Below are 13,470 nucleotides of genomic sequence, written 5' to 3' on the forward strand. Positions count from 1 at the left end.
TCTTCCCAGTGAAATTTCCTGCAGGACAAACTCACATGCAAGCAGAAATGTGAAAATCTGCATGTTTTGCATACATATTGTTTTTCTGTTTCTAAAGGAAAAAATTCTAGGGGACAATACAGGATTTTCTGCTTTTCAGCAGCTAAATCATCAGGTTCTCTACCAATTAACTGTGGAGGAGGAAAAACTCTCCAAAGCACATTTCTGATTCTAGGTACAGAAATATAATAATGGGAAGCAGTGGAGAATGTGCTGCTCTTCAATATTTAAGCCCACATCATCACTGAGACACAGTCACATCTGTGCTAAGGAAAAGCAGAATCTAAGCCTATATAAACAGGTATGCCAAGCAACTGGCCAAAATCAGAAGATGAATTTGCGCAAAGAACAGCAGATGAAGTGTGAGTAAAATGCCAGGTGAGATCTACAGCAAATATACAACCATTTTTGAGACTGAACACTTTGTATTTTAAAAAAAGTAATAGTATCAGCTGCTTAGCAACCACCCAAACATCAGTGTCAGCTGTTGTTTTTCTCCCTGCTTTATATATATTGACAGGAAAGGTAAGTTAATTTCATCAATCATAAGGATAGTCAATACAAAAATTTTATACGTTACCTCATATTGACAAAGTTTCCCCATACAGCTGGAAAATAAGAAGAGAGAAAACATTACAATGTCATACAGCAGTACCTGAGGTAATTTTTCCTATTATCATAAGAAGGAATTTAAGACAATATTAAGTATGTCAACCATAAACTAAGCTACATATATACACCTCCCATACATAAGTGTCTAGATCACAGTTTCAGAGTATGGGTGGAATTCTGCCAAGATTACATGGAACTGTAAAAAAATAGGCAGGAATTATCTAACCTGCAATTTGTCACTGCACACAGACTGGATAAACCAGAACACTCGACTTGTTTATTAGGGATACTGGAAAAAATGACAAGAGCAAGAAAGGAGCCCTGTGGACCTGAACCACACAAACTGGAAACTGCAGTGACAAAATGACTGGCCACTACAGCCTAGAGCTCAACTAGACCAAAGAGGTGCCTCAGGAGTCCTGCATTAAAGATAGCAAGTGCTTGTGTGCACATATAATTGTGTCTAAATACACATATAATATGATGTAAACACAAAAGACACCTAAGTAATATAACCTACAATGCCTCAGTAAGCAAATGAAACTCATTTATTACTGTTTGTATGGAAAAAGTTTTATAGAAAGATAAATCACAATATAAAATCAAAGACCAAAAGATATAACAGATGTAACTGGTCAGGGCTTAGGTGATTATAGGATGACTATCAGAACACTGACTTTACTTTTAACTTTCAACCAGGAAACAGAATGCAGTCTAAAGTGAAAAAATTATAAGCCATAAACCAGGCTACACTGACAACTTCATCAAGATAAACAAGGTTAACATGGAACAGTTACATAAGGGATTTTGCAAAACATGCAACACAGGAAATATACTCCAAACATCTCCAGAAAATCATTCTGGAGCTGCTCTTAAAGAGACAAGGCTCAAGCTAAGGACCAAATTACACTGGGTCTTAGGGAGTAGCCTATATGCAGTATTACCATACACATAGAAAAATTCTCAAGTAAGATTTTGTAAGCTGTAAAGTATTCTGCCTACCTTTAGGCTTTGCACATACATTTCCATCACTATTACTCAATGAGCTCAAGCAGATGATGAGGCGTTACAGAAACAAAACAAAAAACACTGTTACAGTCACAGGCACCTTCCAGGCAGGAGAAATGAAACATTCCCACGAAGGAGGAGTGGGGAGGACACAAATGAGGATTCAGTAATGCAGTTGTTCTAGCCTTCAGGGGATGGGAAAGCTACTGAACTGTTTTTAAGTGCTGAGTGCTGCTGAGTAATTCACGAGTAACTTGAAAGAATCCATGACAGACTAAGAAATAAGCCGTAGGAGGGCTCTGTGTTATCTGTGGTGATGCCATAAAACCACCTGTCATCTTCTGGGGAAAAGATATGGAAGCTTTATTATGTTAGAACAAATGACCCATAAAATCCAACTGAATTTTTAAATAACCTGGATTTTGTGTTAACTAGATAAAATAAATTTAATGTGGTAAAAATGGAATACAGTGTTGAGCACAGTTAAATTCAAGTTATTTACCCTCTGGCTAGGATTTTAGAATTATGTATGATAACACTGATGAAAAAAAACACTTTTCTTTCAATGAGTGATGACAATCTGGCAGTTACAGGTACAGAATTCTCCAGTTAAACAGGACTGAGCTATACGTACAAAGAATTATTTTTCTGGGCTACAGAAACCCATACAAATAAAGTAAATGGTTATGCAGTGGCAGGAAGCATCTGGGTTTAGCTGGTGAAGTAGGAATGGATTGAAGGAAAAGAAAAAAAAAAAAGGAGTTGCCAGCTGCAACAAATACCACCCTCCCAGTTTTGTTGCAAAGACAGCGAAGCCTCGTTGCATACAAAGAACTGGCTTCCTAAAGAAAACATGTGACTTGTGTGTGCTCAGTGTCCACAGCAGGGAAGGGAAGCTCAAAAAGGCATTCACATCCTTCCAGAAACACCATTTTTGATATCTCAGTTCTGTAGGAGAACATGACCTTACATTACACTTTTACAAAGTGTATTGGGTGCCACTAAATAAAATAAAAATTAAAAAAAAATCAAAAATTGCAAAATTAATCACACAGGAACTACAACACAGCGAGATCTGAAGAACCCTGAAGTCTCTAATGTGTAGAGAGATGTTGCAAAAATTCAATTCAACATCCTGACTGCCCTCATAAAGGATTCTGAACGCGCCATTCTCAAAAGGATCTCTTTGGCTACTGGTGCTCACGTGGAGCTTACACCAAGGTTGAAGGGATCAGAGCTAATATTTTTGTACAAGAGTGGAAATAAGGTTTGGCTGTTTTTCTTCCAAATACACAGCTGTTTATATAACGGGCTTACCCAGCAGCAGAACCAGAAGCACCACTGGCTCACAGAGGATTTCCTTGCCCTAAAGGTTAAGTCAAGGCTAGTCTGACATTCAGGCAAGAATGATGGAAACATAGAGGTAAGTAGGTCCAAATCCACAAGCAGAATGATGAAAATTACAAGCCTAAATTCAAGATGAAAATCATTACAGGCATCACAAAACCACTTGACAGGCCCATCAAGTTCAGGCCCCAAACCTGCAAACACAGATGGTTAAAAAAATCTTCCACATCATCAAGGTCATGAATTAGGCACTACACAAACCCAGCTTTCAAAAGCATGAGACTCCTAATGGACAAAATCTGAGCAAACACTAACACAACCCAGAACTTCACTGTAAAAGCCAGGTTTAAAAATTCAAGTCTAAAGCCAAATCTTTTAAGCCAAAAGGTATTAATCCAGGATAATAGTCCTGTGCCAATTCTCAGACTGTAGAGATTTAACATCCTCACCCCCCAGAGCCACACAGAACATACTCTGTGAAGAACTTCCAACTTATCCAACTAGAGAGCGTTCATAAACACAGCCTTCCTGCCATCTACTGAAACTCTGCAAGGGAAGAATTCATGATTCATTGGACTAGACAGAAGCATGACTTATAACCTAACAATTAAGACACTCACCTACAAGAGAAAGAGACAGGGGTTCTACTTCTTTCAAATATAGATTGTAAACCTCACCCAATGACTGATTAAGGTCATTGTAAATTGGCACTAGGGAAGTGAGCAGAATTGTTGTAGCCTGGTTTAATGGCCTGTAGGAAGAGTAAAAATAGGACTACACCTATCTGTTTTGAGATGTTGTTTCCCCTCTGCATCATTTTCATAAAATAATGAGAGAAATATTTTTGTAGCATTTTTGCAAGGATTAATTGCACATACCATGAAGAGTAAAGTCTATTAGTCATTAATCATTCCCACAGACATTAAAGTTTAAAGTGAAGGCTTCCAGAGAAGGACAACATGCCTTGATTAACATGATGAAGAACTCTCTAAAAGAGCCCCTTTTAGAAAAAAAAAAAAAAAGAAAAGAAAAAGATTTGTTTCTTAATGCTCTAATCACAGTATTGTTATTAAAGAGGTATTTACATTTATCTGACTAAACATTACCCACACCGGGTTTTTAGAAAACCTAAATGCTTTTTTGTTTCTTTCCCCAGCCTCTGAGATTAAGCTGCAATTACTTGGCAGGCACAGACTTACAGTAAAATTGTTGCAGGTTTTCAAACCTCCCTTAAAGGCAATTAGTAATATATGAGCAAAGAATTTGGTGTTGGTTTTGTTCCTACTGAATATATTTACATTCCTGGAAATTTAAAAGTTTGTTTAGTTTTTCTAGAGAAGCCCTGTTCTGAAATGATGCTGAATGCAGGGGAGCTATCCTCTGGATACAAACCAACCATGCCTACATTAAGTAAAAAAAAAAACCAAACCAAAAAAACCAAAAAAACCCAAAACAAAAAAAAAAAAAAACAACAAAACCAACCAAACAAATAACCAAAGAAAAAACAAAAAACAAAAAGCAAACACACAACCAAAAAAAAACCAAACCCAAACCACAACAACACAAAATATAAAATCTGTTAAATCACACTTGTAAAATACAACAGAAACCCCAAATATTTTGCTGGGGTTTTGCTGAGCATCTACTATTAAATGGACACTTCAACATCACAGTCAGACTTTTAAACTCTGACCAGCTGCATTTCATAGCAGGCAAGTGTTATCTTTCCAGACCCTCAGAACATAGGAATAGGATGTATGTTTTCATCTGAATATCCTCTGAATTGGTCATCTGCAATAATACTTTTTGTACAGGTTTCTATCAAATACACATTACTACACTAAGAGAACCTTGCATGCCATAATTAACTCATCCACAACAGGCTGAGGAACCAGAAAAACAACACTGTCACAACCTGAAGGTGGGGAAAAACACAATCCCAAAAGAAGCCTGTATCGTTATCCCTCTTCTTTGGTCTCTTTAAATGACATTAAAATCGAGTCACAGACTACGACAGCTCTCAACAGTAATATACACTCAATCTGAAATTATTAGTGACATCACTAGTTTTAGCATCACACACTTTTTAAAACAGATGTTTTAAAAAGCAAAACCGTGATGTCCATAGAGATACAACTGTACCAAAACCAGATGCAATCTCTTTTAAAACCATATTCTTTCCCAATTGCTCTGTTGTTTGCATTTTCAGGACTGTTAAAGAAACTTTTACACAAACTTTTGTCTAAATAGATTTAGCTGAAAGCACAGGGATTCTTCCCTGTATCACCCATCTTTCAACTTCTGCTCCTCAAAATACAGAGATTACAAGATGATGTTTGTTACAAATGGATATAACTATCAACAGAAACAGGATGCAGGAATAATATGAATTGGTATACAGTCATAATCAGAATTTTTAGAGCCAACTCATATGCTCTGAAAATCCAAAGTGAATTGCTTCAGTCAAACTTTTCATTTCAGAGAGATACAACAGCATTCAAAAAAGGGTTGGTTGGTTTTGGTTTTTTTTAACTTAAATCTGACTCTCCACAGTCACTCAGTAACTTCAGTCTCCTGGAAGAAACAAGGTTTTGGTTTCCAGACACAAACCTGACAAAAAGTGTGAACATGCAAAGGGAAATCATAAAATGCTTTTTAATACAACTGCATTAAAGTTTTAATTTAATTACTTTACATATTTAATAATGTAAAGAAAACAATTATTTTCTTTAGGAAACTATTATTTCCCGCCCAACACCTTGTGGCTAAATAGGAGAAATATGACTTTGATGGACTACTCAAGAGATGGCAGCTGGGTGGCTGCACCCAGGGCTCAGGGCCCAAAGGAAGATCAGTAACAACTGGTGTCCATCGGGGGCGTGCACTGGGACCAGTACTGCTCAGTATCGCCATGAGTGACACAGACACAGCATTGAGCGCATCCTCAGCAAGTCTGCAGATGACACTGAGCTGGTAAGTGTATTGAGGGAAGGGATGCCATCCAGAGACACAATGAAAAGCTTAAGGAATTAGCAAACATGATCCCCATGAAGTTCAAGGCAAAGTGCAAGGTCCTGCACCTGGGTTGGAGCAACAACCGGTATCAGTACAGACTGGCTTACAAGAGGACTGAGAGCAGCCCTGTCAAGAAGGTCCTGGGGGTACTGGTAGAAAATTTGGACATGAAATGGCAATGTGCACTTTCAGCTCAGAAAACAAACAAAAAACACTGGGCAGCACCAAAAGAAGTGTGGTCATCCTGTCAACTGAGGTGATTCTTCCTCTCTACTCCACTCTCATGAGACACCACCAGTATACAGCTCTAGGGCTCCCAGGATAAGAAACACATTGATTTGTGAGAGAGGGTCCAGAGGAGGGCCACAAAACATGGTCAGAGGAATAGAACATCTCTCTTATGAGGACTGTCTGAGAGAGCTGGCTAGAAGAGCCTGGAGAAGGCTCTGAAGAGACCTTATTGCAGCCTTACTTAAAAGGGGCTTATAAGAACAATGAAGAAAAACTTTCTAGCAAGGCCTGTAGTGATAGGACCCTTAGGAGGCAATGGTGTTAGTCAGAAAGACAGGAGGTTCAAGTAAGATGCGAGGAAGCAATTCTTTACTTATGAGAGTGGCAAGCCTGGAACAGGTTGCCCAGGAAAGTTGTGAATGGTCCACACCTGTAAACAATGCGAGGTTGGACAGGGGTCTAAGCAATCTGTTCTACTGAAAGATGTAGAACATCCCCCCAGGGCAGTGGGGGGCTGGATTAGATGATTTTTAAAGGTCTCATCCAAGGCAAACCATTTTATGATTTGGCCAATATATTTCAAATCACCTTTTATAGTCTTGATTCCATAAGAATGCAAAAAACCCTCTCAACTGTAGTCCATCTGTAATTCCAGCAGTATGTTAATTTGCTTTAGAAAATTATTTTACTGATAAGAGTATTTTGCAATATTAGTGGAGATAACAACATACGATTACTAATCATAACTTTGTACTAAGAAATGTCACTTTCCTGAGTGAAGTTTATGATTATGCCTCTGGGGAAAGTACAACAGAAAGTAAAAGAAAATTTAAAAAAATATACTTCTGGTAAGTCTACACATATCACTGTATGGCAAATAGTTCTTTTTGCATCTCCTGAACTGATGCCTTGCTCAACAGTAAAGTTCCTGCCTCAAATCAAAGACAGCAGATAGGAACTGTAGCTTTTCCCACTTCAGAAGTATCCTAGACACAAAGGCACAGGGTTTGCTAAGGGAAAGATGCTCTCTGTGTATCTTGGGCAGCACCACTGCTGCTCTATGTCAACCCTTCAGCTAGTCATCAACCAGCAAAACAAAGGCAACACAATCACCAGGAAATTTCTCCACTCTCTCTTAAGAACAAACGCTTAAACCTTGGCAAGCCAATACTCTCCCACAGCTGTGAGATATAACATTATGCAAATTTTCTTTCTTTACAAAAGTTAATGGAGCTTCACACTGCATGGGAAGGTAGCCAAGGGTACTTTTTCTTACATTTCAATTAGCATCATCACTTTATGGAAGAATTTTGTTCTTAAGTTTCCCAGATGGAAAATTTTCTTGAAATTTTCTATTAAGTCTTTTTTCCAGTTCTCTGCTCCTACTCCTTCCTGCCTCATGTCTTCAGCATATCATTCTTTACCACTGCTCCTCCACTGACCCATCTGTTGATAGCTAAGATTATCAGTGGACTCACAGAATGTTCCAATGGTCAGCACTGTAACTAAAACAAACTCACTCTTCCCAGCTACCTTTCCCAAAACCCCTTCAGGTAAATTGCTGCAATAGCCCCCACCTCTCCCTCTCTCAAGTCCATAAATGAGATGCTGAAAACTACCAGTTTCAACCAAACTCTGCTTTGGTCAACCAACCTTAGAAAAAAGAAACAAGCAATATAAATGTCAGAGAAATATTCCCCTTTGCAAAAACAGTGGGTAAAAAAGGTGGAAGCTCTAAGAGTATTTGTCCTTGAGTGGAATGATGACAGCATTGTCTCCTGTACATGCTGCAGAAGATAGAAATACTAAGTGGAGGTAAAAGATTAAAGACAAAGATTAAATGGAGATAAGAGAGGAACCGTAAGATTAATTTCTCCAGGATGCCAAAAATTGTTTTAAAACATCATGGCTAGCAAGGCATAGTCAGAGTCCATCTATTCCTGACAAACAACTGAAGCATGAACAAATTTTCATAAGCTACAGGAGTACAGCTAGTTGCAAGCCTGATGAGCAGGGAACTGGAAGCTGTTAGAACAGTGAACTTATTTGCATAAGCCCAAACTTACTACAAACGAAAGGCAACTTGGTGAATGTGAACCCAGCCAGCCAGCCTGATGTCCCACACATCCATTTTGAACTCTTCCATGGCCAATCAATCCTGACATCTTGTTACAAAATGGCTGAGGAAGGAAGATTTCTGATGCTGAATTACACTGAGACAGCCTGAAGCAATAGGGCAGGACCAATTTGGTAACTGCTCTTCTGTAATGAAAAGTGGAAGTAAAAGCTTACCAAAACAAAACATTAAGTAACTAACATTTTATCTTTGTTTTGAACATATGCAAGACAAGTAGCATGCAAGGGGCTGGTAAGATTCAAACTGAAAAGCTCACTCACACCTCGATATTTTGAGAATAGAACATTGCATTCTTCCTAGCTGATGAAAATCTGACAAAAACAAATGGCTAATACTATAAAACAAAGGATAACAACCATGGAAACTAACAATACTTCAAAAGTCAAGCCACTATACTACAGGATGTACTTCCCTCACATTATTTTGACATTTCATTTTTTAAGTTGTTCTAAAAGCAGTGCTACAACTTATCTTACAAAGGAAACGAGGTCTTAAGCTTGGATCTCATGACAGCACCCTACTATTCCATTTTCCCCTTGGAAAAGGAACAAGGCTACTGATATACTTCCTGAGAACCATTTGATCTACAAATGAGTCAAAAATAGAGCTCTTAACTTTTTCATTAAGAACATGCAACTGCCCTGTCATACATCAGCAGATTATTTACAGTAGCATCAAGATTAAAGCAAACCATGCAGATTGATGAGCTCTGGTCTTTAAATCCCGGCTACAAGATTCTAAGTGTATTTCCAACAATTTAAATAGGTTCTGATTCCGCAAAGACAGTACCACTGAAGCATGGTTGCATGTCCATATAAAGCTGAATACACACTTAGAACTTCCAAGGGAGTTTAAGGTGTCTATATATTGACATCCTAACACACAGATGGGGTTTAAAAACAGAAGAACACTCTCAGCCTGCATATAAGTTATTCATATTGTGGTGACACTGAAGTTTTTTAACATTACTGATTTAATTCACTGCTCTTTTATGACCTGTCTACATTTCTCACTACAGACAACAGAAATCAATTAAACCCACTTCACTTCTGTTTATAATCACCTCAAGTTCTGAAGCTGTGGTTTCACAACAGCTTCAACATGATGTAAATGGAGTTTATGACTGAAAGAATTTGTTTCAGTCCACCTCCACGCACCCCTCAACCCCACTTTAGCTAGCATTAGCACTCCTGCACTATTTTGCTGGGGGTTAAATGAGAGGAAAGTTGAAGCAGAAGACTTTTTCCCTTTAAAAGGGCAATGCAAACTCAACCTCTGGGCAAGGTTATGTACTATATATAGCATAGTATAGTCATGCAATGTTCACAGAAGAAGACAGCACTGAAGGTGAGTCAACTAAGCTAATTGTGAAGAGTGTTAATAAAAACATTGAGTAGTAGTCTGACATATCACACAGTGATTCAGACAGCTTGCTAGCTGCAGTATCTCCAAATTCACCACCTGGGCAGTGGGGAACAACATCACCCCTTTCACCCCAGGCCTAAAGAAAAGGTAAAGGTAAACTTTAAACTTTATTCACTTCCTTTTCTCAGGAAACAGTTGCTTAAGTTACAACAGTTTTTAATTGCCTGCTACACAGAAATGCTCCTTTTGAATTCTATTTTTATATATACAAATCATGCATAGTACAATGTTTCAAGTGAATGATTTTTTAAAACTAATATAAATTAGACTTACAGAAATGAGGCATCAAATACTACCTTAATTCAAATCCCAAGTAGGGATCTCTCTGGCTCTAAGTGCTACTAGGGAACCAAGTGAAGTCCATAAAGGAGTTCTAGGGATCTTATAATATGACTCTAGCAGTGTATATCATGTCAGGATGCTACTTCAACCAAAGTAAACAGGACTCCTTCAGAGACAGGCTCCCGATTGTAGAACTGCAAAGCATGTGATGGCAACACTTCCAGCAGCACTGCCAGCTTTCATCCCATTTTACCACTGTGCACCACCTCCTGAAGCTGGGCCCAAACAGCTGTTGAATACCCACACTGTCAAACGGCTACAACACAAAATGGTGATCTCAGTCCAGAGCAGTTCCTTCATCTGGTGCAAAACAAAGAAATTTCAGTCATTGTATGGAAGGGGAGCAGAGATACTGAAGACAGCCCAGCCATCCACCACTGTGTGAAACCACCAAGAGAGCCACTCACTGACTCTTGATAGTGAAATAGCTCACAGCCTTTCAACTGTATGCAAAAGTTCTTTCTCTAGTTTGCAAACTTGCACAGAGAAGTTCTTCAGGCACCTTTGTAACCAATTTCCATTCAAAGGCAAAAGATTTCTATGAGATAAGACATTTTTCTAGATGATATTCCCAAAACATTTGCTCAGGTTTTCACACACAGGTTGACAAAATGGCACTATTTAAAAAGTCCTATCCTCTAGTTCAGAAAAAAATAATGTCCTTGCCAACTATTCCATTCCCTGCAAAATGTGCTGCAAGTCTGAATGCCCATGCCCTAATACTGAATGGAGATGCACAGCCTAAAAACACTTAGTCATTTGGAGAGTACTTCAGAGAGAAGGGATGTAAGAAGTGCCAGCACATACACCTACACCAGCTGCTCAGTTTTCTCAGATTCTCTGCTATTTCAGTCAGGCATTATCTGACTGCAAGCAGAGCGTAGTGATGATATAGTAACATTGTAAGGAGTATCCTTTTAGGGTAGGTGAATGGGATCACAAATAATCACTTCTGAGAAAAGCAAACAAAAAATATTCTCTCTAGAATCTGATAGAGCTGTGGCATCTGCTGCCATATCATACTGGGTAGCTGACACCTAAGGATTCCACTACTTTTGATCTCTAGTCAAAAGATGGGAAAGCACAGCATGTTAGATTTGCAAAAAACATGTTCCTATCAGACACCAATTTAGTGCCTTTTCAAGCCACTTTTTGCCACACTGACCTGCAGTCCCTCTCCTCCTCCACTATTTTTTCTGAATCCCAAAAAAACAAGCAGTCAGAAGGCTTCTCCTTAAGGCTAACTTTTACTCACAAAGTTAGAAAGTAAACACCAATTACTGTCCAGAGAATATAATCAATAGCTAGGTCCCAATGACCACGTCACCTGCCACTCAAATCCAGTTTTCACAGCAGCGTATTAACTTTCGTTTTGAAAACTATCACTCTTAGCAAAACATGTAAGCCTCTCAAAATAAGAACTGACATTAAGCTATCAGGATGCAAGGGACCTGAAGTCACTTGGACAAACAAACTGTCCTTAAAGTCAGAGCTGAAACACAACTTCAATGGTAACAGGAGTACCTAAATAGTATAAATACCCCCACCTAAATAGTGAGGTCCAGTAAAGACAATAACATATGGTAATGAAAGGAATTGCTGCGTTTCTGTGGTGGGAAACACCACCCCTCTAACGAAATTACTTGTGTTGTACCTCTCCACCTTCCCAAACCCAAAGGAAGGATTTGAAATGTGATGCACACACTCACCCCCACAGCTAGCTCACCTATAGGTATGTGCCTTCAAGCATCAAGAGAATGGCTTGCTCCCTAGCTGAACTGACAAGGTATCGTGCTGTCCACATAGAATCTACCTGAGTCTGAAAACAAAACAGGCTAAAACAAAATAAATTAAAATTGCAACAGAAAAAAACAAGTACGGGAAGCGAGCTGACAGGACAGCGTTTTAAACCCATTTTAAATCTATCTGACTCACTGCTAGTAAGTGAAGTCAAAAACATCACCGTCACGGGCTATTCTAAGATTTTCTGAAGTACCTCTGCGCCTCTTTCCCGGCTCTTAAAGACTCCAGCTACGCGCTGAGTTAATAAACAAACATTTATTTAGCCCCCAAAGGACTTGGGAGGATTTTACAAAAGCCAGACACGAGGCCTACCCTGGAAAAACTTCCCTGAGGGCTGCTCACCGCTACCAGGTGGCGATCGGCGCGGACAAAGCGCGGTCTGAGGACAGGAGCGGCTGCGGAAACACTCGCTGAGCCACGTCCCACCCGCTCCGCTCCCCGCAAGCCCGCGGGACGGGGCAGGGGAGCGACGACTGACGGGGGACGCCCGGCACGGCTGCCCGCCGCACACGGCAAAGTTTCGGCAGGGCAGGAGCCCCGAGCCCCGCGCCCGGAGCCTCCCGCCCGGAGCCCCTGCCCCGCCGGGCCGGAGCAGCCGCGCTGCGGCGCGCCCGCCACCGGGCAGCGCAACGGGCTGCGGGAGGTGCCGCCGTCACATCTTCCTCATCCCCTTCCTCCTCCTCTCCCCCACGGCGGGCGGAGGGCACGGGGGCGCCGTGCCAGCGGGCAATGAACGGCCGTGTCAGACCCGCCCCCACCCCCGCTCACTCACAGGCGACGTAGGCGACGAAGGCGAGCCCCATGAGCAGCTTCATCTTCCTGCGGTTGATGGCGGTCAGCAGGCGCAGCAGCGGCCCCTTGCTCACCATGCCCCGCGGCAGCGGCACGCAGAGCGCCGGGCACAGCCGCGGCCACCCACGGCTCCGCTCGGCCCCGCTCCGCCCGCCCCGGAACCGCCCGCGCAGGCGCGGCGGCAGCGCGCGCCCGCTCCCCCGCCCGCCCCTTCCCTCCCGGGCCGCGGACGCGGCCGGAGCGGTGGCGGCGCATGCGCGTGGCCCTTGCTTCCCTCAGGGCGAGCGGTTCGCTCCCGGCCGCGCGCTCCCTGCGGGGGGCCCGGGGAAATGGAGCGCGCCCGCAGCCTCCCGCTGCCCGCGTCCCGCCTTTCGGGCTGCTTCAGCGTCGGGCGGGCTTGGTCACCTGTCGCGTCCCACTGTGGCGGTCCTTGGGTGGTGACCTGCTGGAATGAGCCGGCATACGTGGACACGCACATACACAACGCGTGTGTCGCGCTGGCACCTTTGGTACCTGGTCCTTTGAAAGTGCTGTTTGCCTCGTCCCCAATGTGCTTTCCATATCTGCATAGTAAGGAGAGCTACCTGGATGCAATTTTGTAGAATCACAGAATAGTCTTAAGTTGGAAAGGACCCACCCCCAAGAATTAAATCGTGTGCCTGAGAGCATTGTCCAAATGCTTCTGTCAGGCGAGGTGCTGTGACCACTTTCCTGGGGAG

At 41.6% G+C, this 13,470-nt stretch overlaps 1 protein-coding gene across 3 annotated transcripts in view; it reads right to left on the reverse strand.

Moving 5' to 3' along the window:
• Positions 1-12,928, reverse strand: part of UXS1 (UDP-glucuronate decarboxylase 1) — a 56,064-nt gene extending 43,136 nt beyond the window's left edge. Inside the window, exons 1-2 of one of the 3 annotated variants that reach the window (XM_038133130.1) lie at positions 12,732-12,928; positions 620-647 (exon numbers count right to left, since the gene is read on the reverse strand). In XM_038133130.1, the coding sequence (XP_037989058.1) occupies positions 620-647; positions 12,732-12,828 (125 nt within the window). In that variant the 5' untranslated portion in view covers positions 12,829-12,928. The remainder of the gene's footprint in view (positions 1-619; positions 648-12,731) is intronic. The other 2 variants (XM_038133139.1, XM_038133150.1) reach the window with 2 other exon arrangements.
• Positions 12,929-13,470: the final 542 nt, after the last annotated feature.

The sequence above is a fragment of the Motacilla alba genome, chromosome 1, assembly GCF_015832195.1.
Source record: "Motacilla alba alba isolate MOTALB_02 chromosome 1, Motacilla_alba_V1.0_pri, whole genome shotgun sequence".
Classification (NCBI taxonomy): Eukaryota; Metazoa; Chordata; class Aves; order Passeriformes; family Motacillidae; genus Motacilla; species Motacilla alba.